Source organism: Euphorbia lathyris, chromosome 9 (genome assembly GCF_963576675.1).
Source record: "Euphorbia lathyris chromosome 9, ddEupLath1.1, whole genome shotgun sequence".
Lineage (NCBI taxonomy): Eukaryota > Viridiplantae > Streptophyta > Magnoliopsida > Malpighiales > Euphorbiaceae > Euphorbia > Euphorbia lathyris.
Window position 1 is genome coordinate 20882865 of NC_088918.1, and position 27394 is coordinate 20910258.

At 35.1% G+C, this 27394-nt stretch overlaps 1 protein-coding gene across 2 annotated transcripts; it reads right to left on the bottom strand.

Annotated features, from left to right (window-relative positions):
• Positions 1-7568: 7568 nt before the first annotated feature.
• Positions 7569-10001, bottom strand: LOC136206013 (heavy metal-associated isoprenylated plant protein 34). Of its 2 annotated transcripts, none has more exons than XM_065996908.1 (3): positions 9699-10001; positions 9485-9566; positions 7569-9288 (listed from the first exon to the last, which is right to left on the bottom strand). In XM_065996908.1, the coding sequence occupies exons 1-3, from the start codon at positions 9726-9728 to the stop codon at positions 7766-7768; spliced, it is 1635 nt and encodes a 544-aa protein (XP_065852980.1). In that variant the 5' UTR covers positions 9729-10001; the 3' UTR covers positions 7569-7765. The 2 variants fall into 2 exon arrangements, with proteins under 2 accessions (XP_065852980.1, XP_065852979.1); XM_065996907.1 differs by having other exon boundaries at positions 9485-9569.
• Positions 10002-27394: the final 17393 nt, after the last annotated feature.

A 27394-nucleotide genomic window follows, 5' to 3' on the forward strand; every position in this document is an offset into this window, starting at 1 on the left:
GTAGCTATAATCATGTTTGTCACAAGTTCTCAATTATGTTGTCAGGGTTATTTTTGGAGTTTTTAGCAACTAGTTTAAAAATACATATAAAATATTATAATCATATAGCATAAAAAAGTAAAATATTAAAACTAAAAACTTTAAATGCTTCAACATTATTAAAAAAAACGTTAGTATACTTCTGCAAATATTTACTCAAGTGAATAAGTTATTAAAATGGCTTTATCTATTTTTCTCTTCTTTTTATTAAGTTCAGGTTAAATATTCCCTCTGTTCTAAAGAATTAGTTTATTTTTAATTTTTGTAGTTCTAAAAAATATAGCACTATAAGTGAAGGATAAAACCGCTCTTGGTAATGGTATATTTATACCTTTGAAATTAATAGTTGAGACTTCTACCATGAGTCGGGTTTGAATAGATTATAGATATGATGTCTAGATTTGTATAATGAATCGGGTTTGAATAGGGAAATATTACATTAAGCTCAGCTTGATCCATATTTGTAACTCTCTATATCTTCACGAGGAGAAATTTTATTATGGTCCCGGTCTATTAGACCTTGCCATTAGAAACATGATAATTATACATTTTCTTTCCTTCCACTAATCATTTCCCAATGAAATAGCATGCTTCTCTTTTTTTATTGGTTGGATCCATTGCACCCGGTCCACAAGTTCTCCTTAACCAGATTTGAAATCTACAAAATAGCATAGCCATTTGGTCCTGTCTCTATTGAATGGTTGGGTAATTTCAAGTGCATAGTCCAAATGATAATTTGGAAGCTTTCTATATGAAAGTAATAATTAGAATAAGTTGGGAGTTTTCTACATGAAAGTAATAATTAGATATAATAAATAGGACACATTTTGTGTCCGACTGCTCCAACAGTCCATGCATTTTTTGGATTCTGGGAAAAACAAAAGATATAAGTCAAGTCTCTTTTTCTAATTGGATTTTCTTATCAGATTTTTAAAAGTCTAAAATGGCTGTACAAAACAGAAATATTGATGCATTGATAGATAGAGGGAATACAAGATGAACAAATGATAAAATGGATACAACTAACTCTATAATTCTAGAGGAGAAATATCCCTCTTACCTCATACATCTCGCCCTTTCCAGAATCTTCCTGTCAATATAGAATCATCAAACATTATCACAATTTCTCTTGTAGCTAGCAAACCAATATAGAGGCTCATACAGTGAAGCAGCAACATGACAATTTATCTAATTCAATAGCATAGCATATAGTAAAACAACAACCAGGATAATTTTGCACAAAAAAGAATAAAGGAGGGTAATAAATAAGAAACTAGAGTCGAAAAATAAAAATGGTTACCAATTACAACAAAAACCACTACATTTGCACACCCCAAGCAATTTCAGATGGTATAAAACCACTACATTTCTTTATTGAATGTAAAAAAAATGGTTACCAACAAAAACCAGAAAAAGGCTGAAGAAAAAATTCAAGAAAAAGGAAAGGAAAACGCTATGGAGAAGAGACACGAGCCAAACAAGAAGAGTAGTGGACTGTTATTTCTTTTTGAATTGCCAAAATAGAAAAAAAAAACTAATTATTTAATACCAAAAAATAACTGGAAAACTGAAATAAAAAAAAAAGACAGAATCCAAGAAAAAACAGAAGATTAAAAAAAACAGCAAAAAAGTTATTAAACTGTAAAATAAAAATGAAAATTTTATGTGTAATTTCCAATATATTTATGGGTGTAAGGTACAAAAATATCCGTATCATATTTGCGTCATTTTATCACTCATTAGTAACAGATAACAAATATATGATTAGACGTGATTTTTAAAAAAATATATATATATTGACTTTTGTATACGAGTCGGACAAACAAAATTCATATATTTCGCCGAATTTATAATATTTATCTTCATTTCTATTATTAAATTATAAAAAATATGAAATCTTTTTTCAGAACCAACTGATATGTAATTAGTGCAAAATAAAGAACAAAATATTTGTGTTCTGTAATAAAGTCTGAAATTGAACCAGCTTGTTAATGTTAGGGTAAAATTGCTCTTTGTCATCAAAGGTAAAATTGCAACATTTTAGACATTATGAATAAAATTGTTCCTGATTGTAAACGTTATGGATATTTTTGCATCAATAGGTCTATGATACTTAAGTGCCATGTCTAAGGAATCCTACCTATAAACCTCCATTGAATTTAAAACATAAGCCCACTCTATCAATATTGAAATTTCAAAAATAAATAATGTTGTGAGGATTGAACTCTCAACATGTGAATTTCAAAAACTTTGATACCACATTATTTGTGTTAGAGATCTAGAAGTTTAAATTTACAGATAAGATTCAAGATTTGAAGGGATTGAATTATGGGCTCAAAAATATAAATTAAACATTAGGTAAATTCATTTTTATTAAAATTATACATTAAATTATAATAATAAAATTATTAGATAATATAGTTATGGGAATTCCGGGCAATCTCTTCCTTTTGGTCTTCTCTTGTACCGAAACCGGTCCATGTGGACACTCCGACGATCAAATCAGTTTAAAGAATACAAAGTAGAGCAATGTATATAATTAGCTAAGGGATCTAAAGAGAAGTTCAGAATCTCTTACCAATGGTATAGTTTGTCTAATGAATCTGTCTTGAGTTAGTCCATGCCTTTGAATGGAGGTGGAGGTGGGCTTATTGGGCTTCGTCGGTCTGCGGGTCCATCTCCCTCATTGCTTTTCATACTTTTATTAATATAATAAAAAATTATATAAAATTTAATTAAAGGATTTATATAGTTTTTTTTAAAGTTGCGTGCAATGCACTTATATTAAATAAAGAAATATTACATTAAACAGAAAGGAAAATCTTCAACCCACTCCACCTGACTTCTAGGATCATAGGTAAGCTCTCATTTGTGTGTGATAATAAGAGTGTTGGTTGGCTCTCTTTAAAATAAACACAAGTGTTTGTGGGATAAAAATTGTAATATTGAAGTTTTATGGAACATTTTAAACAAATTTCTAGTGGTTCTATAAAATATGATCACTGTGGTATGCAATTATGGAGAATCTTATTTTTAGATCAAACTTGAGCACTATTAAAATAAATAAATAAATAAATAAGTAATGAAGAAAAAAAAAGTTGGAAAAGGCATTTTCATGATTTAAATTTGAGCTAGGTAGTATATTAAACATGGTTTTCAATTGTAATTGAAGACTTTAGTGGGGAGTAATGATAATTTGTAGATAGAAATAAGTAGTGTATACAACATAAGAAATGATATATGTTATTGAGTGCAATCATAACTAAACATAATTATATTATCTTCAACATATTTGGGCGGTTGGATTATATCCATATAGTCTTATTTTAACTTTCTTTGCTTATATTAAAAGGTTTCATGGTTATTCATTGTTAAGCATCCCACAGTTATATCGCTCTTTAAACATGTGAGACAATCTTTATCTTTTGAGGTATCTTTTACAGCGAGTTAGCCGTTTATTTACATTCATCTTCATTGTTTAACAAAAATAATAAAAATTATTTATATCTTTTATTTTTTCCTGTAAATTCAATTGATAATTTCAATATTAATATACATACATTATATATTTTCTTTCACAACAAAATTTGTATATATTAGGATCCGTTTGTTTGCAGAAAAATATTATGTTCTAAAAATATGGTTCTAAAAGTTTAGAAAAATGTTTTACTCTTTTAGGAGTTGCATTCTTGGTCACTCAATTTATATGTTCAACTTCAATTTGTCTCAATAAAATCACTTAATTTTGAGGTTTGTTTCAATTAAGTCATTCTGATGATTTCAGTGATTAAAAAATATTGGAATGATGATATAGAGGACACATCAGCATGAGTCAACTAAGATCTCTAACTGAAACGATAGATAACATCCACGTATGTGTCGCTTGGCTATCACGTATCGGTTATTTTTATGAAGAAAAAAACAAATTTTAGTTTTTTTCATAAAAATAACCGACATGTGGCTGTCACGTTTCATTTCGGTCAGAGATATGAGTTGTTTCATGTTGTCGTGTCACTTATGACATTATTTCGATGCCTTTTAACCACTGAAATCAGCGAAGTGACCTAATTGAGACAAAACTCAAATTTGAGTGATTTTATTGAGACAAATTAAAGTTGAGTGATCATTTTAAGACAACAATATAAGTTCAGTGATCAATGATGCATTTAACCCATTCTTTTAGGTAAAACATTTTCCTCATTTTCTTCGTATAATTTTCTATTTACAAATTTAAACTTTTTCATTGACTTATTTTTCTAAATAAACAAACATTGAAAAATTAAAAAAATATTTTCATTGTATACTAAACAAACCGGGCCTAGAAATCCAACTTGAAACTCACTTGTACAATGTAGTTTAGCATGGCAGATCGACACTATGCAGAAAATGTCCATTCCATTTCAACACTCCAATCCCTTTCCAAATTTACCTTATCTTCAATTTTGCTTAAGATGCTCTTGCAATTTTATAATTATAAATTTGTATTTTATAGATTTATTATTATCAATTAGATTTTAAATTGTAGATTTTGATCATTAAGATTTGATATTATATTATCAGACATTTATATGATTGTGTATAAAGTGACGACTCTTTTTTTTTACAATAAATGAAAGCTTATATTAAAAAGAACTATCAAGTTAAATACAATATATTAGAAAATAACGAATAATAAAAGGTATGTTAGTAATTGTACTCATTAGTTACCGTTATATTTTTCTTTCATTTCTTTTTTTCGTGTTCTTTATACTCAAGGTCTATATATGTATATATACTTCTTTCCCTGTATTGGCTTTTGTTGATATATGAAATTAGAATCAAGAATTACTTGATTTCATAGTATGAGAGTGGAGATTATAATCTGCATCTTTTGTACCTTAAAATTTTCTACCGCTGCCGATATGAAACACTAAAGTTATTAGGAACCTTTGCTAGCTAGTGAAGATAATTTCTTTGTTACAAAACATTCATCTACAGATTCCGACCAATCTAATCAACCAAAAACCAAAAAAGATACATCAAACTCCTCTTACAACATATGAGTGAAATCTCTATTTTAATACAATTAAATATAGTATATTCCGATCTTTTTATCAAAGGCTTAATACATCATTTGTCATTTGAACTTGTCCAACAAAAGGTTGATTGGCCCTTTGAACTTTCAAAATCTTCCGATAACCCCCCCAACTCACATAAAATGTGATCAATTAACCACTCGGTTGTAAAAAATAAAAAATAAATTTCATGTGGAAGATTTGTTACACGTGCTTTAGAATATTACATAATTCAAAAAATAAATTAAAACATATTAAAAATGAAGTTCTTACTTGTTCAACTGTAAATTATTTTTTTAATATGCGTGCAACACATGTTCCACATTTAACATGCATGCAACACATGATCCACATTTAAATTACTTTTTTTTACGACTGAGTAATTAATTAATTACATTTTACGCAAATTCAGGGGGTAAACTTAATATTTTATGCAAGTTGAGGGACCTATCGGGACAATTTGAAAGTTCAGAGTCAACCAAACTTTTTGGACAAGTTCAACGGAGATGATGCATTGAGCCTTTATTAAATGTGATAAAAACAAAATTATTAAAAATTTAGCCCTTTTTGCATTGGTCTCTCAACAGGTTAGATGCACCACTGGTCATTGAACTTATATGGTTGTTTCAAAATGGTCACTCGATTTCAATTTGTCTCAATAAAATCACTTAACTTTGAATTTTATCTCAACTAGGTTACTCTAACGATTTCAGTAATTAAAAAGCATCGGAATGATGACATAAATGATGCGTCAGCATGAGTCAACTCAGATCTCTAACTGAAACGACACATGGCATCCACGTATGCGTCACCTGACTATCACATGTTGGTTATCTTTTTTCATAAAAATAACCGATACATGGTTATCACATTTCGTTTCGGTCAGAGATCTGAGTTGACTCATGTTGACGTGTCACCCATGTCATTGTTTCGATGCATTTTAACCATTGAAATTGTCGTAATGACCTAATGGATACAAAACTTAAAATTGAGTGATTTTATTGAGACAAATTGAAGTTGAATAACAATTTTAATACAATCATATAAGCTTAATGATTTTAAGACAATCATGTAAATTTAGTAACCAATAATACATTTAACCGTATCTCAACATAGAAAAAGGGATAAGGTACCAAAATATGCCTATAGTTTTTGGGTAAGTATTAATTTAGGCTGAAGGTACAAAATAGCACCAATATAGGTTTAACGTTTGAAAAAATGTACCAATTTAGGTCTCGATAACGGAACGAGACACGTCGTTGTTATTACTCCGTTAAGTTCGATCAATTGCACATGGAGAGAGAAATCAGAAACTTAACGGAGTAATTATCAATCTGTTCTCGATGTCTAAATTGATATCTTTTTTAAACGTTAAACATATATTGGTGCTATTATGTACGTATAACCTAAATTGATACTTATATTTAGGTATCTTATCTCTACAACAAAAAAAAAAAAAAAAAAAAAAAAAATCATTTCAATTCTTATATTGGGTAAATTACACCCATGGCCACTGAGCTTTATCCATTTTCACATTATGGCCACTGAACTTCATTTCTTCCCGGTATGGCCACTGAACTTTACATTTTTTAACATCGGTGGCCACTTAACGTCTCAAAACGACCGTTGACGATTAAAAATAAAAAATCCAAAGCGTTAATGATATTCTAAGGAACTTTAATTCTTGAAAATTTCCGTTTTGAGGTCATTTGGGTATTGTTTGGTTAGGAGAGAGAAAGTGAATTTTTAGAGAGAGAAGGCTCTAAAAATGTGATTTTCAAAAATAAAAAATGTGGTTCCATGGTAAATGTCGTTCTGAACAACTTTAATTCTTGAATATTTTCATTTTGAGGTCGTTAACGATTGTTTACGGTCATTTTGAGAAGTTAGTTAAATTTTAGTGGCCACCGGTGTTAAAAAGTGTAAAGTTCAGTGACCATACTGGAAAGAAATGAAGTTCAGTGGCCATAATGTGAAAATAGGTAAAGTTCAGTGGCCATGAATGTAATTTACCCTTCTTATATTTGACACTTAGATGAAATTAGTAAAATATATGTCAACAAGTTTGTGATTTTAATTATTTATATTATTATTAGAACAAAGAACAGATTTATTTCTATAATAAATTATATTTTTTAGATTTTTTATATTATTACCCGAGAAAAGAGGGAAATGTTCAGTGTTTTGGCACTAGTGTCACGTGTTAAACATCTCCACAATTATTAGAAAATGGAATATACACATCATGCTCAAACTCAAACCCCATTTCCTGCAATCAATTCAAATGTTCATACCTTCTAAGTCAATACTCACCTAAATTTTGAAAATCATGAAAAATGCTAATCACAATCTCAGATTTTCATCAATCTAATATTCTAATCCAAATTGATCACAATCTCCTCATTTCAGAAGTGCCGAAAAGATCGCGAGTGTTATGTAAGTCGTATTATCGCGGTAAAAAGATAGGAGATCATATTGGTAGAATTGGGCAAAGAGTTTGAATGATGATCATAAAAAGGTTAAAAACAAAAATTACTGCCTATACCAACATTTGGTTTCAGGTAATTTCAATACCTTTCACCCCTTCTTCCTTCCTTCCTATACCATTTTAAGCAACAAAAAAGAACACAAAACACCTTCACACTACTCTAATTTCTAACAACAACAACACTTCACATTATACTGCAACTATTAGCATTCTCATCGCTGAAGATGTGAGTGTACGGATCCGCCATCGGATGAGACGGCATCGGCGGTGGCGGCATGTAGCTGACCGCTGGATGCGGCCGCGCGTACATCATTGGTTGAAACATATCATTCCCATTTTGTCTTTGCTGATTCATCATCATTGCCATGTATTGCTGCTGCTGGTACTGCTGCTGGTGGTTGTAAGGATTGCCTCCCATACCGCCTCCATAATGTGCATTCATTGCTGCTTGTGCAGGCAGCCCCGGCACAGCTGGAAAACCGCCCATTGCGCCACCTCCCATTCCACCCCCCATTCCGCCATAATTGCCGCCCATTTGGGGCGGCATTTGGCCCATCGGACCACCCATTTGGCCCATAGGACCACCCATATGGCCCATATTTCTTCCACCGTTTCCGTTTCCGCCTCCTCCGCCATTTCCGTTTCCGTTTCCGCCCTTGATGTTGATAGTATCATGGTAGACTTGTTTCATTTTAGTAGGATCATGGAGGACATCATTTTTGGCTCCACCTTTTTTAGCTCCATGGGTATTATTGTCTTTTCCTTGTTTGCTGCCACCATTGTTGACACACTTATCATTATTGTACTCTTCTTCTCTACCATTTTTGCTCTTTCTACCAAAGCTCAAAAAAGCACCAATTCCACTTTTGACCCCAGATTTTTTGTTTTTATCTTTAACTTTATCTTTGCCTTCCTGTTTTCCATTGCCTCCTCCTTTGCTTTTACCATTTTTACCCCCATCTCCTCCCCCCTTTTTACCTCCATTGCCATTATTCTTCCCTTCATTACCTCCACCTTTCCCCTTCATCACCACAGGTATCTCAAAATCACCACCACCCTTTTTGCCTTTTCCTCCACCACCACCGCCGCCGCCACCTCCGCCACCCTTAGGTGGGCCACCATGACCAATCATACCAGGAGGACCATTTGGTACATGACCATGACCCATCATGGCCATAGGCATCATTTTGTTAGCCATAGGATGACCAAATTGCCCCTTTCCTTGAACATTTCCATGGCCATGAGCATGACCAAACTCCTCATCATCTTCATCATCAAATTCATCATCAAAATCATCATCAAACTCATCATCATCATCAAAATCATCATCATCAGAAGCATCAATATAATCATCCTGCAAATTGAACTTGACTGATTTCTGATCTTTCTGGGGCATTTTTAGATCTTTAGACCCTTTGAATTGTTGGACTTGTTGTGGTTGGACTCCTTTACCACCACCACCACCACCCCCCTTTTGAGATTTGTTATCTTTCCCACCACCACCTCCTTTGGGATTATTATTAAGTTGCATATTCTTGAATTGACTGGGGAGGGCATTTTGGACATTGTTGTTGAAGCCTTTAGGTGCTCCCCATAACTCAGCATGCTTCCCTGATTTCTCAAGCTTCTTAATGAGTTTAACTGGGTCAACATTTCCAGTCACTGTAACCTTCCCTTGCTCTAGATTTATTGTGGTATTATACACCCCTGCCCAAAACAAAATTAACCCATTAGCCACAAAGATTAAAACAACACTTCTCCCTAAAAAGACACCATTTTTATGAAAACCCCACAAAAATTGAACAAAACCCCTAAATTTAACCTAATTCCCAGAGACAAAATTAGCAACAGAACAGGATAAAGTAAGAAACTTTGGATGCTAACAACAAATAAAACTACATACCTTCAACTTTTTGCAGAAGTTTCTTAATTTTAGTCTTGCAACCATCACAGTGACACTGTATATTCACTTTAAGAACACAAGTCTGCTGAGAAGAGAAACCCAGGAAACAAAAACCATATCAGAAAAAAAGAAATTAGTCTCCATTTGAAACTTGTTAAAAACCCCCAAATCAAGTTAAGAAAAGAGAAGAGAAGAGAAACAAAGATTTAGTTACCTGCATCTTCAAGAATTCTTGTTTACTCATGTTGTCTTAGAGAGAGAAAGTACTGAATGGTTAGCTTCAAAGGTGAGAATAAGGAAGAATGTCCTACAAGATTTGAATAAAAGGAAGAGAGAGAGAGAGAGAGAGGAGCTAAAGGCGGTTGGTATTAAGCATTTAAGACTTAAACCTTTATACTACTATTTCGTCTTCTTCTACCTCTTTCTGGGATAGTATTTTGGAAAATGTTCTCTTGTTTAGAGAGAGAGAAGGAGAGGGGTCGGCTGCAGGAGGGGCAAGGTATCATAATGAAGGCAAAGCTTTAACTTATACCAGCTGGAGGTGGCTTTATGTTAACTGGGATAAGTGTTTACTTGTTTACAGCCTAATCCGTACGATTAAGTGTGTTTACACCTTAATTTGGTTATTAATAAGTTAAATATATTTAACTTTAGTACGGAAAACAACCATATGAAAGCCAGGGTGTTTTTGGTTTTATTTGCAAATTATGTAATGATCCGGCGCGGGCATTACTGGCACGAGATAGAAAATTTGAGCAATTACCAACGTTAAGAAAACTACGGGTAGGAAACTATGGATAGAAATCAACTGAATCTCATATTAGAAATTAAAAAAAAAATTGTGTCTTATTAGTAAGATGAAATTCTAATAGATATAGACGCGTTTTAAAGATATAAGGTGTTTGATTTGGATCAAAGTTAGTAATATCGACGTGGTATTATAGTATTAGAGTCGACTTTCCACATACAATGTATGGTTCGAGAACAAACTAGGCGGAAGCTAGGAATGAGACTAGAGTTCAGACGGGACCTCCGAAGATAACTTATATATGCACTCCACTATCGGCACAAAGGGCTTTATATCCCTACCTTCAAGGAATATGGAGGTGCAGGAGATCCAACAGCCCCTGTTAAAACCTTCAGAAGAACAATGGAAGCGACGACGTCAGCTGATGTTGTAATTTGCCATCTTTTCCCAACAACCATGGACGATTTGGCTCCCTACTGGTATAAGCAACTCCTCTTCAGTTCCATTCAGAACTTTAACCAGATGGCTTCATCCTTTGTTTATCACTTTATAACGCCCATCCTTGAAGGGAAGACGATGCAAGCACTGAATAGGATGGTCCAAACCGAGGGGGAAACTTTGGCTTAATTATTGAGCATTTTCAAACGTTGTCCATTCGGATCAAAGAGTTTAATGTTGGAGGAGCGATAAACTCCATAGTAGAGAAGTGTCGAAGCTGGGCCTTACAACAAAGTATCATCACGTTTAGACCTGGAGACTTATGAGACCTAATGAAGCGGGTGGGAAGCTACACTCGTTCGGACGAGCATAAGCCTAATCTTTTGTACAAGGGTTGTCTCGGTCCAACTAATGACAATAAGCCTTCGAAGGGAGAAAAGGACAGAGATCACACAATCTTGGGTATCTAGTCCCAACATCTCTTAGTACTATATTAGGAATTGCTCCCCATTTTCCTCTCTAATCAGAACCATACCTACAAACTGATCAACTACACTAATGTATATGTAGCGTGTTTCCCCTACTTCAAGCCTACTCAGCAAGAGGGGTCATGCAAGGAATTTTTTTAGCTGCTCGAATAAATCATGACATTCGGTTGTCCACTAGAAGTCTTTCACTCCTCTTAAACTCTTGTAAAATGGTAGGCAACGCTTTGCCGAATAGGAAATGAAACATCCCAATGCCTTAACCTTGCCATTTAGCTTTTGAACATCGCGCAGGTAAGAAGAAAAAAAAATTACTAGCAACATGTATTTATAGGCGTCCTTAGGCACTCAAAATAATGGCAGCGCTTCAGTAGCTAGCATTTAATAAAGCTAATGATGAGCTTCAATAACCAAAGAGTGATGGACAATCATTCAATGAGAGAGAAATTTTTGATTGGCATCTAGCATGACGTGCATAAACAAACTCATGTTCACATCAATCACCTCGCACTATGCCCAGGACGTAGTTTCACGCGCCTCATCAAAATCCTCAAAAGCAAAAACGACATAGTTTAAGTCCTTCAAAGAGTTCATCCAACCAACTAGTTGAAAACCTGTTCTCCAAGCAAGATTTAAACCCTAAAGAGCTCGAACATGGACTGAAGGGGGCACATTATGATGTCCTAAAGAATATTCTATAAAAGCAACCCTTACACGTGGATCAATGTCACTAATGGATCAAGAAGAATCACAATAACCATCTAATTTGAAGTAAGAAATATTCCCAAAGATGCGAATTGTACCTTTCGTCTACGTGGATTGATATCCACTGTCTATCCTAATGACCCTACGACAAAGGAAAGAGAGTCGTTGGATTATGAGAAACAGTTAGGCAAAGGGCAATGGGTACATGATAGAGCGCGCCACTTGACACCATAAGAGTCTGAAGGCCATAGGTCCAATAAATCAATGACACCTAACAACACACTTGCTATATGACAAGGTGCACCACCTGACATCATTATAGTCTGGAATTTGCAAAGTCAATTGAAGGCTAACACGTGCTTGATGAGTCATTAAGGCACATTCTCAAGATTACTACAATTACCCATGACAACTACTATAAATAGATAAGATAAGAAATCCACAAGAGGTATGTAAGCACTACAATTACCAATATTCTTTTTGTCTTCAACCTCTTTTCAACCTTTGCTAACTAAAGCATCAGAGTAGGTTCGCCGGACGTCGGCCCCTCTCTGACCAAATGTTATTCCTATTTCAGATCATCAAAGGAAGTTTTAAAAGACAACACATATTGCACAACATCACGTAATAAAATTTTAACTCAAATTCGATTAACTATAAAATATAGTCTCTCTTCATCTACATAACATAATTATGCACACTAAATATATCAATACCTCTTTGGTCCAAATTCTTTTTATTAACATTCTGAAAAAATAATTAGTGTTTTGAATTTTAAAAATATTTTATAACCCTTTAAACCTTCTCTAGTGGTGCTCATATAGATCATGAATGACTAAATGAATTTGGTAAATCATCATTAGATTTAGACTTATTAAAATCTTATGATGAAAATTAAAACCATCCTAAGATTTAGATATAATAAGTTTAGATCTAATGGTGTCTGACCAAATTCATTTAGTCATTTATGGTCTATATGAGCACCACCGGAGAAGGTTTAGAGAGTTATAAGTTTAGATCTAATGGTGCCTAACTAAATTCATTTAGTCATTCAAGGTCTATACGTAACGATCTGGTCCAGAGTGGTGGCGCCGGGGTAGAAGGCCTGAGCAAGGAGCGACCCTAAGAGATGGCGATGGGGGCATGAATGAACTGAATCCCACATCGAAATTGAGAGGGAGTGATTTGGACTTATTAGTAAGATGGGAATACATGTAGACGCGTTTTAAAACCGTACGGCCCAATGTGTTGGAATTGGACCAGAGCGGACAATATCTACATGGTATTGGATCAGGGTGTTACAATTGGTATTAGAGCCGACTCTCCATGTACGATGTGTGGTTCAAGAATGAACCAGACGGATGCTGGTGGGCCTGTAACGACCCGGTCCGGAGTGGGTGGCGCTAGGGTAGAAGGCCTGGGCAAGGAGCGGCTCTAAGAGATGGCGATGGGAGCAGGAATGAACTGAGTCCTACATCGGAAATGGAGAGGGAGTGATTGTGGCTTATTAGTAAGATGAGAATACATGCAGACGCGTTTTAACGCCGTGCAGTCCAATGTGTTGGAATTGGGCCAGAACGGACAATATCTACATGGTATTGGACCAGGTTGTTACACTATGTGAAAACCAATAAAACCTTCTTAAACTTATACGATAAACTACTAGTGTTATGTGGTAGAATAAAATATGTTTTTAGCAAGTTGAATTGTTTATTACTTGAAATAAATTTGAAGGTCGATTGGTCACTTTAAACAGAGTGACGGATTTGTAAATCACTTTAAGTAAATTTAGAAGATCAATAAATCATATTAAATAAAGGTAGAGAATTAATAAGACAGTTACAAAATTCAAAAGGTCAATCAATTTCATGAATCAAGTAAAAGAAATTTACAATGTGTTATCTTTTCTTTAAGTCGCCTAATTCTTCTTTGAATCGACACTTCACATATTGAGATCCTACTTGCATACCAATCTAATACAATGTTATGTGGATATAGTCTCCTTTGTCCAAATTTATTAGAACTCGCGATTTTAAAACATATCTCTCAAATATAATTTACTAATACATCCGGTCACATATTTTTCATTTCTAACATAACATTCAGTTCATTTATATCCTTATCTCTACCTCATTGTCTCTAGGACAACTCATTTATCATGTTTCAATCACATCCCCCACTTCTTCAACACCATGTTGTCACACTTCATTTCTCTCAAATGAAGACAATGACATATCAAATTGTAATGTTTAACAAAGATAAAAATAGGTTACACACTTTTAGTTAAGTTTAATTTTCTTTTACTAATTGTTGTTTCACATGTTTAGGAAAAGGAATCATGTTACCGATGTTTTGACTAAGTTTGGTCTTCGTTTGGTTGAGAGGATTTGGTGGAATTCGTACCCTTTGCATTCTTTTATTTTTGTATGACTTTAGTAGAGTGAAACAGTTTTATTTCTATGCGGATTGTATTCTTTCATTCTTTATATATTTTTTTTTATCTTTAATAATATTCGGACATAAGATTGTTGTATTTTCTAAAAGTGTTAGCCTAGTTGGGATGTTTAGAGTTTAATCAACGATAGCTTCCCACTTTTACCCAAATAAAACAAATACTCCGTTGAAATATTAATGTGTGTTATTATAATTAAGTCTTAATACATCATTTGTTTTCGAAACTTGTCCAAAAAGTTTGATTGGCCCCTGAACTGTCAAAGTATTCTGATTGCCCCTCAACTTGTATAAAATGTTCAGTTAGCTCCCTGAACTTGCATAAAATATAATCAATTGATCACTCGGTTGCAAAAAAAAAAAAGTAAGTTAAATGCGGAAGATGTATTCCTCGCATCTTAGAAAGTAATTACATTTCAAAAATAGATTAAAAATGAAGTTATCACTTGCTCAACGATAAAACTTATCAACTCTAATATTAGAACCGCATATTTCGATCTTGGTCGTCTTACTTTTTTTTAAAGACGCGTGCAATACATCTTCTACATGTAACTTACTTTTTTGCAACCGAATGATTAATTGATTACATTTTGTACAAGTTTAATAAGCTAACTGAACATTTTATACAAGTTGAGTAAACTATCGTAACACTTTGAAAGTTCAGATGGTCAATCAAACTTTTTGGAAATAATGTATTAAGCCTATAATTAATTTAGAGTTGAAGTGTATCACATTGAAAGATTAGGACTTTATTTTCCATTTATTAATGATAATATGAAACCAAGACATAATGAAAGTGGGGTTCTTGCTTTGAAATTAATTGAGGAGTGGGCCAAACACATGAATGAGAATGCCATATTTGAGGTGGGCACACCAGTTAAGCTAAGCTGTCTGTACCCTATACTTCCTTCCATTGATTCAGACAATAAATAGTTTTTTGTTTGTTTTTTTGTGATTTTAATAAATTGATCTAGTTTAAACTGAATTTCATAATTAACAGAATTTCTTTTCAACGAAGTTACTCTACTCTACCCTTATGCCTTATATTCCTTTCCTTTTTGGGTCCTAAAACTTTCTTAGAATGTTGTCAATTATTTAAATTTATGTTACTTTCTACTTGATCATTTTAGATTCTTTTTGAGTCATACTTAAATTTAACCTTTGATTGGTTGAGCTATAGTAGATGTTATTGTTAATTATTATTGTAGTTGTTTTTGGAACTATTAGATTGCAAGTAGAGAGGTTATTATTGGAGATTGCCTCCAAATAAAGATTGAGAATTCTTATTTATTTTCTTCTTAGGGTAGACTAGAGATAGGGGAAGGATATGAAATGAGAATCTCACTTCTAGCTCTACAAGTATTCTAATTCCTAAGGGAACAAAAAACTATATTTTCTCCATTTTATAAAAGGTGATTGACATTCCTCATCTAGACGAGAAGAGTGGAAGCACTTCACAACCTCATCTCGTCTTATTTGCAACCCTAGTAACTATTAGGGGTTCTATATTAATTAATTGAAAAATGGTATTTGATATATATATGATGGGTTTGAGTTTGTTGCTCTTAAAGTGTTAAAATCAACATGTAATAGCTAAATGATGAGAACTTGGGATCGAAGGGTTTCTGATGTACTTGAGCTTATGTGCATCCGTTGAGAGAGGTCTCTCGGAAACACTCTGACAGTTAAGTCAGTAAGAGAACATTGAATATCGTAAGAAATATAGAGAGAGAAAGTAGAGAGAAGAGATAGAGAGATGAAATACTGGACCCTTATTGTGAGAAAGGGTCTCACTATTTATTGGCATGACTTGTGGGCAAAGAAATACTCTCAATACTCATGATGACTGCAATGGGTTCGGGTTCGGGTTCAGCCTATGAGCCAAAGTCTTCAAATTGGGCCGAATATTCTTATATAGGACTCATATCCTTTATCAAAAGTCACCCTAACGAGAAATCGAGGCGAATCACTGCGTGTGAGTGACTTCAGGATATGGCGTGTGTTCTGTTGGGATTTTTTAATTTGGTTTCCAGAGGATGCGAGGCCTTTTCGCTTTCTTTGTGCTTGTGTGTCACGTGCGTTATGTGATTTTTGGCAGATGAGATGTCATTATGACATAAATGAGGCATTTAATAGAAATGCCAGGTATGGTGTCATGATATATTGCTTTTGTCACCCCAATATTTGCACCTGTATTTGGTAAAACGACGGTTGATTTTTCCCATTCCGATTATAATTAGGGAAGGGGATATTTTTAGACTGTTTGGTTTTCTTCTTCTTCCTTACTTCATGTTTCTTTCCTTTGAACTTTTCTTTGTTTTTCGACGAGGAAGAATTGGTGTTTTCCTGCGTAAGCTTGAGGTCAGTCTTCCTTTTTGTCTGCCTTTGTTTGTTTTCTTCCAGTAACTGTCTGGTTCAATTAGTCCTCAAGCGGGGGTGGAAGTGGAGGAGGTTGAACACCTGCATCTAGATCAAAGGATAGATGATCCAAAAATTCTGTTGACCTTAGAGGCATCGTGTAGGAAGAAAAAGAAGAAATCTGAGACTAAGTTACTGTCAGTTCTGTCGGCTCTTGGTGGAGGGGTTGTCCGTGGAAATCGATGGGTGGTAATGGTCGAGATACCCGACATGTATAGAGGGGTTGGGTTAAATGACAGGGTTCATATTCTATGATATGAGGGGACTGATGTGGCCTTGAGGACTAAGAATAAATAACAAGTCGGTTGGATTGAGGTATGATCCTTTCTCGCGGTCACCTCCACTGAAATTAAAGAGAGTGGAGGATACTTACAACATTATTACTATGAGAGATTTGGGGGCAATCGGGACCATGTGTAGATTGGGCCGATTGCTAATCCTATCTGCTACGACCAAGGATGAGAAGGCGAATGACCATTGTAAGCTTAACAAGATGTTCATGTATGAGGATCAATTGGATGTGGGTATGATGTTTCCAATGCTGCCTTTTTTTTATTAAGGTGATGAGAGAGTTCAACTTGGTTTCAACCCAAATAACTAGCAACATAAGGAGGTTAATGGTGGTAACATATTTGCTATGTCGGAAAGTCATTGGGTTGGTCTTTCGACCCATTTTTATAACTTTGCATGTGAAAAACTCACAACATGTCACTTTTGTACATCCACATTTGAAGTTCCTTGGGGGGCTTATCTCAAAAAACCCTTGAAGCAGAGACACTGATACGTCAAAGTGAAGACGACAGACATGTCGTTTCCCTTTAAAGTGAACTAGAATGTAAATCCCATATGTCTGAGCACTTGGATTATGTAAAAGGGTTTTACTATGCCAGAGTGTGCCCCTTGACGGAGTGGCTAGGCGAGGTGGCACCTGAACCCCAACAAGGCTGCGATGAGCTAATTGGGGATTATCTAGAGAGCATGTGGTTTATGTACTTGACATAGGGAGCTTCCCGTCTAGAGGATTGGAAAAGGAACGATCTAAGAAAGTATCTATAGGGGAGAAGCCTTACCCATCATTATCCTGTTGATCTAGAGGCCATCAAAGGGACATATAGTATGCACCAATTGAGAGTATGACTTCTTTCTACTCCTTTAAGTGAACTGGTGGACGATCCGCGGGGGGGGGGGGGGGGGGGGTAATGTCAATCCTTGTACTTATTTTAATGTGTTAACTTTATATATTTATGATACATATACAATGGTGGGAGGGGGCTAATCGGGTTGGTCGATAGACCTCGGTGAGATGGAATTTTTGTATGCTTTTGGAGCTAATGATAGGGGGATTTTCAGGGAGATGTCGAGCTGCCTTTGACATTGAATGGTGCGTTCTTTTCCCTATAGCTTAAATATTGCACGAGGATCGATGCCTTGACCTCTACCGTGGAAGTGGATAACACAACGGGTGAGACAACACAAGGGTTGAGAATTTTCCTACTGAAGTTGTTCTCGAGGTGTCGACTCCTTTGAGACTAGTGTCTTGGAAGATAATGGCGGGGATAAGGCCTATTGATGTGCAGGAGCCCTCAAATGAAAGTGGAGAGGAATAGGTGGGAGAGGGCCCCACCCGAAACCAACATAGGGGCCTACATCAAACGACTTATCTATTTTCTTGTGAGTGCCTAAAACCATATTGAAATCCCCAATAATCATCAAATTACTTAGAGAAGAAGATTTCACGCGAATAATATCCCCCCACTGAGACAACCTGCAATTATCTAACACACTTCTAAAGAAAAAAATTCTATTGATGCATGTCATCTAAAGTTGAGTAATCAATGGCCACATGCTCGTCATACACCTAAATCACAAAACCCGCAATCAAATTTTCCACATTGGTGGGTAATTTCTTAAGTTAGAAGTAATAAAATTGAAACCCAAACCACGCCAAAAATTAAATAGGATAACATCAAAAGTAACCATTGGTTCAAATAAAATAGGAAATCATCCTTATTTTGAGAACATAAAAGAGATAATGTACGTTGAGTTCAAGGATTATGAACCCCCCTTCTCCCAACAATTCCAACATATCACTTTTACTGATAGCATTTAGAAACCTTACTCGTCCGATTGTCATGAGCATCCTCATTTTTTCCTGAAGGCCTATTCTTTTTCTCGACAATTTTCCATGTCTCGCTACCTTCACGATTTTGTGCCATAAGCTCAACACTAGTCTCCTCAATTCGTGCTACAGGCTCAACATGAATCTCTTCATTATGCAATTTAATTTTTCAGCTTCAATATTCTCTATTTCTTTATTCGCCTCACATTGGTCAGCCGATGAGGCATTGATAGTATATGGCGGAGTACATCCACTATAGGTACATTATTATTGTTGATCAGAGTGAGATGTTGACTAATTGGCGAGGCAACTGCAATTGGAATGGTCAGTTCATGAAAAACCATTTGTAATTCACTATTGGTACATTTCTCATATTTGTTAAGTTTAAGCTTCAAGTTTGATTGTCTCCAAGGTGTTTCCCTTTTAGTGATCGTGATCCAACCGATGATCGAGAATTTTCATTCATCGAGATACTTATTATATATTGCTTGCATGATTTTGACGACTTTATACCCTCTCACATATGAGATAACATAATGTTCATAAGAAGCAGCATGGACGAGATTAGATATGGAGTTACCATTCAACCCAATTAGGCATTAACAAAAGTGCCAACATGCTTTTTACTACTACTAGCCGAATGAGGATAATTAGTTTTCGCAAGCAATAGGCGGGAGTAACAGAGTAGGGTTCTAAACCGAAATCATTCCATTGGGTTTCGAACGAATCCCAGAGATGTTCTGTGCATGAGGCATCGAAATAGCAATTTCAAGGAATAAGTCTTATAGTCCATTAGCTTTCATAAAATTACCATAACTAATCAATCTAAGAGGCGCAACTGTAACAATTTTAAGAAACAAACGGTAACATCGCAATAAAAAGAACTCCGACCAACCATAGCTATAAGCGACAACGCAGTTAATAGAAGCTCAACAAAATCCTAATAGAAACCAACTCACACTATCTTGAAATTTTCACATTTTAAGATCATAATGAAATATAATTGTATTTTAATGATTCTCTATGCATTTAATGGAATGATAATATCCTTTAGCTTACTTAGTGATATTTTTTAATATGTCATTCCTTATGAAATTATCTTTGACAATGCTTTTGACTGAATAAAAATCCTTGAAAATCTTTAGAAGATAGTTGTTAGAAATTGCTTTCTTATGATGTCATTTGTATTTACTTAGATTGAAAATATTGGTATAGGTCCTTGTAACACTTGTGTTAAGCATTTCACTATTACATTACATAGACAAAAATAAAATACATAGTATTATAATAATCAAATCAGAATGTTCTTTATAGTGAAAGATTACATTTTTTATTTTTACAAAAGGAGGAAAGCTAGTTGATTTAAATTTTTTTTATTGCCAACTTCTTAATGAAGCTTTTTTTATTTAATTTTATATTTTTATATTTTCAGTGGGCTACTTAATTGCTACTTCACCTATCAATAATAGCAACTTATAGGGACTTGTAGTGGACTTAATTAATGGCTAATCTATTGGAACATTATTGCATAGTCAAGACTTACAATTCTACTCTCTATCTTTTTATATTAGTTTTTAAATGTTTAATCAGGACTAAGAATGATAACATGTAGGATATCCGCGGATAATCACAGTTCAAAACTCTTACCATTTTATTTTTTAATTAGTTGTATCCATTCCATTACACTAATAAGTATATTTCTTGTATCATATCCGTCCCATTTAATTCATAGGTACCGACAGATACACTTACACATCAAAAAGCAATAAATAAAACAAAACATATTACAAATTAAAAAAATATAAATTTAATAAATTATCTATCTAAAAATTAAACAAAAAAAACCTTAATTAATAAGAATAAAATAGTTTTGTGATATCATTCAATGGTTAAAAAAAAAGGTAGGAGTTCAAATATCATATCTTACATCTAAAAAAACAATGATATTTATTAATATATAAAAAAGTTATGACAGTAACGAGTAATGGGTACTCTGGGGGACATTCTCATATCTGTCTCATTATCGTTAAGATGATTTTGATCTCATACTATTTTATACAGAGTACGAGTAGTCTCATTAGGACCGGATAATGCAGGGTACTTATAGGTACAGTACCCGTTGCCATTCCTAATCAGGACCAATAAATAACTATTAATTAAATTATGAAAATAACTATTTATAGATTATCTATCAATAACGATTAAATTTTGACGGAGTGAATAATCGAACCTTAAAAACTGCAAAGTAGAGATTCAATTTCTTACTAGTCAGACTTAATTTAGAGCTAAATTAAAAGTTAAAAACCAAAATAATAATTAATTAATGTCATGTTACTCAATTTTTAAATTCTTTACAGGCTTAATACATCATTTGTCCACTGAACTTGTCTAAAAAGCTTGATTGGCTTCCTGAACTTTTAAAGTATTCCAATAACCCTCTGAACTTGTATAAAATATTCAGTTAGTCCCCCTGAACTTGCGTAAAATGTAATCAATTGATCACTCTGTCATAAAAAAAGTAACTTAAATGAGGAAGATGTATTCCACGAGTCTTAAAAAAAGTAAAACGATCAAAATCGGAGTATACGATTCTAATATTAGAGAAGACAAGTTGTATAGTTGAACAAGCAATAACTTCCTTTTTAATCTATTTTTTAATTATGTAATAACATTCTAAGATGCGTGGAATAAATCTTCCGCATTTAAGTTACTTTTTTACGACCGAGTGATCAATTGATTATATTTTACATAAGTTCAGGGGGATAACTGAATATTTTATGTAAGTTCAGGGGGCTATCGAAATACTTTGAAAGTTCAGGGGTCCAATCAAGTTTTTGGACAAGTTCAGGAGTCAAATGATGTATTAAGCCTTCTTTATATATGAGACAGGGAGTTTTAAACCAACATAATAATAATTAATTAATGTTTTTTTAGTATACACTTGCATTATTAGAGGTCAATGATCCTATTAAAGAAAGAATGGGCATGAACTGTCAAAAAGACAATATTACCCTCTGAGTGTTGGACAAAGAAACAAGATATTATGAAGTAAAATAGACATTTTACAAATGAGTATTTAAAAAATGAAATAATAAAGTAATCCAAGTTGCAGAAAATACAAACAAATGCTAGGAGTTAAAAAAATAATAAAAGTGGTTGAACAATGATTTTCTCAAAGGAAAGGATTGGACCCTTCTTTAGGGACCAAAATAATTGAAAGTACTTGTGAAAAGCCTAAAGACTTGCAAGAAGAAAATGTTGTCCTTGCAAATTACATATTTCATGTTCCCTTTATTTGGTATGTCAAAAATGATGTTTCAATATGTACAAAAATTGAACCCAACAACAATGGCAAAAACATTCAAAATATCTAACCTTACATTACTTTATCTATGTCATAAATTTTGCTTTTGTATCCCTGTCTTTGACTCACAAAACCAAACCCTCTTCCTCTGTGTATAAAAAAAATATATAAAAAAATAAAATAAAATAAAACTCTTAAACACAGATAAATACAGATTACAACTAGTACAAGATCTAAGCAAAGAAAAAAATTTATATATGGTAATAAAAGTTATAAGAAGTGTAATTAAAACAAAAAAAAACTACAAATTACATACTTCTCGTAAATTCAAATTCGCAGCAAAGCATCTGCAATCCCAACTTCATTAGTTAGTTTCTTCTGGACAATCAGAGTCATTTCTACTGTAACCACGTAGATTTAGTGATGTTTTTGCTCTTGTTAAAAAATATAAATGAAAGAATTATAACTCACAGATACAAATGAGACGAAAAAGAAATTCGAATGAAATATGTGTTTCAACTGAAATGAAATCACTAGTAAAGAAAAATACATCGAAAAATACATCAAAAAATATAGGTGAGTTCTTATATTAAGCACCAGATCTTTCATGTCACTCGGAGGACCCCCAATTCACATTTTGTCACATGTATTGTGACCCCACATAATAATTAAAATAGTGAGACCTCTTATATTATATGCGGGTCCATGTTACACGTGTCAAAATATGTATGGAAGCTCCTCCATTTGACATGGAGAACGGCGTGCTTCTAATAATTTGTCAATGTAGGGATAGTATAAATGAGAGAAAGAGAAAGAAAGATAGGTTTCATTCTTTCTCCTCCAAGTAGATTTAGTTATTTTTTCTCAGATAAAATAGTAGATTTGTTGTCACCGACAGAAAGGAGCAATGCGCTAGATCTCAAGAAGCAAGATAATACTATATCTCAAGAAATAAAGGCTTCCTTTGTTGGAAACAAGTGAAAGATGAAAATAATAAAAAGGGAGATTTGATTTCCTTCTTCGCAGCCGTCGGGGTTTAGGGTGTTGAATGTATAATTTGATATACGAGATATTATGGAGATAGAGAGAGATAAGTAATTGCACAATATTGATTTGACTCACCTTAATGATTTTGACTCAGAGGCCTTGTATTTATAGTGAGCCAATAGTAGTTTGTATAGGAATACAATACACAAGTATAATAGTATTGAAACTCTACCTAGCTAGGGATATAGACAAATTGAAACTCTAACTAGATAAGAATCTATTTACAGAGATAATAAGAACATTATCTCTAACACCCCCCTCAAGCCGATGGCGGGCACGAACAAAGAGGCGAGAGCGTAGCATCGTGAAGCGAGCTGGAGCTAGCGGCTTGGTGAGTATGTCTGCAACCTGATCATCGGTTGGAACAAATCTGACACTGAGAAATTCTTTGTGAACTTGTTCACGAACAAAATGATAATCTAGCTCAATGTGCTTCGTACGTGCATGAAAAACTGGATTTGAAGTGAGATAAATTGCTCCAACATTATCGCACCATAACTGAACCGAAGTGGGTAAAGGAAAGCCCAGATCCGAGAGAAGTGATTTGAACCATATGAGTTCTATCGTGGCATTCGCCACTGCCTTGTATTCACTTTTTGTGGAGGATCTAGCTATTGTGGGTTGCTTGCGGGTCTGCCATGATACAATGCTAGATCCAAGATAGACATAGAAGGCACCCGTGGATCTTCGATCATCAGGACACCCTCCCCAATCACTATCTGAGTAACAATGGATGTGCTCTATTGGTTTGATGGACATGACTATCCCAAAGTCTGATGTTCCCTAAATGTACCGTAAGACCCTCTTGACTCCTTTCTAGTGCTCAACAGTCGGACAGTGCAGGAACTGACATAATTTGTTAACTGCAAATGCAATATCAGGACGAGTGAATGTTAAGTATTGAAGTGCTCCCACAATGCTTCGATATTCATCTCCAGAGGTTAAACTGATGCCTAGCTCTTTTGAAAGTGTTGGCGTGGTGGCCATGGGAGTCAGTGTAGGCTTGAAGTCAATCATCTTCACTCTGTTTAGAATGTCAGCCACATACTTGGCCTGAGACATGTGAATGCCATCCTTCTCATATCTTATCTCAATTCTGAGAAAGTATTCTGCCTTACCAAGATTGCGAATGGGAAACTCATATTCAATGGCTGCAATTGTGTTGGTGATGTGTGCAGGGTGGTTACCTGTTATGAGTATATCATCAACATAGCACAAAATGTAAGTCTTTTCAGTGTTTGTGCGTCTGATAAACAGAGAATTGTCAGCCTGTGACATCTTGTACCCAAGTGAGAGGAGGAATGTTCGAAGGCGTGTGAACCATTCTCGCGGTGCTTGCTTTAATCCATAAAGACTCTTTTTAAGAAGACAGACATGATCCGGTCGGTCACTATCCCGAAAACCCTGCAGTTGTTCCATATAGATTGTCTCTGATAAGTTTCCATGAAAGAATGCATTAGAGACGTCCAGTTGATTGATGAACTAGTTGTTTGCTGCTGCAAAGGCAAAGACAGACCGAATGGTTGTAGCCTTGACTACTGGACTAAATGTTTCTTTGTAGTCAATCCCAGCTTTTTGAGTAAATCCTCGTGCTACTAAACGAGCTTTATGTCGATCAATGGTTCCATCAGACTTCTTTTTTGTACGAAAGAGCCACCTAGAGGTGATGACATGTTGATCATGTGGTTTTGGTACAAGTTGCCAGGTGCCATTGTCCAGAAGAGCTTGAATCTCGTCAGACATTGTCGTGCGCCATTCCGGTTGTTTGTTGGCTTTGCTGAAGCATGTAGGGTTCACTGTGCCATTTGGATGTGTAGCTAGAAGCCCATCAAACCGTCCCCTTGAGTGAAGAGATGACTGTCGAAGCTGCATATAATGTTGACGTGGACCAATCAGTGATGCATTGCGAGGTCTGGGCCTTGCAGTTGGAACAGGAGAAGGTGGTGCAGTTTCATGAGGAGGAGACTGTGTTTGTGGCATGGCGTTCTCTTCATGAGGTACTGCATTCGGTATCTCCGGTGTGGTGATGTTCATAGAACCAACTGGTGTGGTGAGATCATTCTGAGAAACAGGTGTTGATGCAGCTGTGACTACTGGTGACAAACATTGACGTGGAGCTAGTGGAGCAGTGTTTGTGGCTTCAGAGTCAGGGGGAATAATTAGGGTACCAGGATGAGGTCCAGAGTGGACAGGTGTGATTGGTTGGGAACATGGAACTAAGTTAGAATGAGATAATATAGGAGCGGGATTAGAGAAATTACCTGGATACGGGCCGAGTAAAGATGGTAGTTGACAAGATGTGCTTACCCCCAAGTTGCTAGATGAAGGTGATGATGCAGTGACTGCTGATGCAGGAAATACTTCTTCATTGTGCTGTACAAATTTGCAAATGTATATGCGTCCGGTGGCATACTCAAGACAAATATCCCCAAAATGATTTTCCGATGGACCAAGGTAGACACGTAACTTGGAACGAAAATCAAATTTGTGCTGGTTGTATGGACGAAGAAGAGGGTAGATACCACTGCCAAAGATGCGCAATGCCTTATAGGCAGGCTATTTCTTGTAGAACAAGAAATAGGGTGAATTGTTGTTCAGTATTTTGGTGGGTAAGTAGTTGATTAGCCTAATGCTGTGGATCATGGCATAGTTCCAGAATTTGAGAGGTAAAGATGCATTGGCTAACAAAGTAAGGCAAGTGTCAACGACATGTCTAATTTTTCTCTCAGCTATACCATTTTGTGCATGAGTGTGAGGGCACGCAATTTTGTGTATAATGCCATGTCGTTTGAAAAAAGGTTGTAGTTTTTGAAATTCTCTCCCAAGATCTGAGTAAATATTCTTAACCCTTGCACTATACTGATTACATATCATGGCATAAAAATCACAAAAGGTTGAGAAAACATCACTCTTGTTCTTTAAACAGAAAACCCATCCAAATCTACTGAATTCATCAATGATTATTAAAAAATAACGGTGACCAAGACAAGAAACAACTGGAGCTGGTCCCCAAACATCCAGATGTAAGTTTTCAAAAATAAATGTGCTAGAGCGACTAATAGAGGGTAAAGATCTTCTAGCAAGTTTGCATAATGGACAAAAAGAACAATTGCTAACTGATTTTGAAGAGGATAGATTGTTTCCTTTGAGAACTGTGCTGACTGTCTGATTCTGACAATGTCCAAGCCGTGCATGCCACCTTTCAAAAGACACCTTCTCTCCTACTAGCGCCTCCTTCAGGGTGGGTGTAAGCACATAAAGCCCATCTTTACTCGGGCCCCGTAACAGGATTTCCCCAGTTGTTTGGTCCTTCACAAGAAAATGGTTAGGCCAAAATTCAAAGAAACGTGAATTGTCACGGGTAAATTTTTGAACAGATAGTAAAGATTTGGTAAGCTTGGGAACAAGTAGGGCATCATTAATTTTCAAATTATTGATATTTGAATTTCCAAAGTGAGAAATTTGCAAACATTGACCATTGCCAAACTGAACCGTGTCATATCCTGGATATGGCTGCATGTGATGAAGTTGAGCCGGATTTGCCGTCATGTGATTTGTTGCTCCTGTGTCAGGATACCACAACTGATTAGGACCCATGAATGGATTTGGTGGTTGTTTCCACGCTATGTGTGCTTGTGGTCCAGGATTGTAGTTTGATCGTGAATTGTTCTTTGGCCTTTTGCACTTATCAGCCCAGTGGCTTGGATCACCACAGTTGTACCACTTGCCACTTCTTCTCTTCTTTGGATTCTGCTTCTTTGATTGATTTGTTTCCACGGTGGATACATTATCCTCTCGGTGTGCTGATATACCATCGGGTTGAAGCAGAGTAGTCTTTCTGGTTGATTGGATCATGCCTTCAACGGTTTTCAAAATGTGCAAAATCTCCTGATAGTTAATGTTTGTTACGCGCTGAGTGACAAGATTCTGGACTGTAGAGCGATACTCTTCTCCCAAACCCTTACAAAGAACTGACGGTAGTAAGTGTCGAGGGTAAGGGTTCCCCGAGGCAGCCGGATCATCTAGAATAGACTTCACTTTTTGCATATACGCAGTAACTGACATTCCCCCTTGCTCAAGTTCATGCGGTTCAACTCCCATCTGAAACTGCTTGCTTCCTGTAATAAGCCCGTAGGCATCTTCCAACGCTAGCCAAATATCATGTGAATATTTGAGATAAGCAATATCAGGAAAA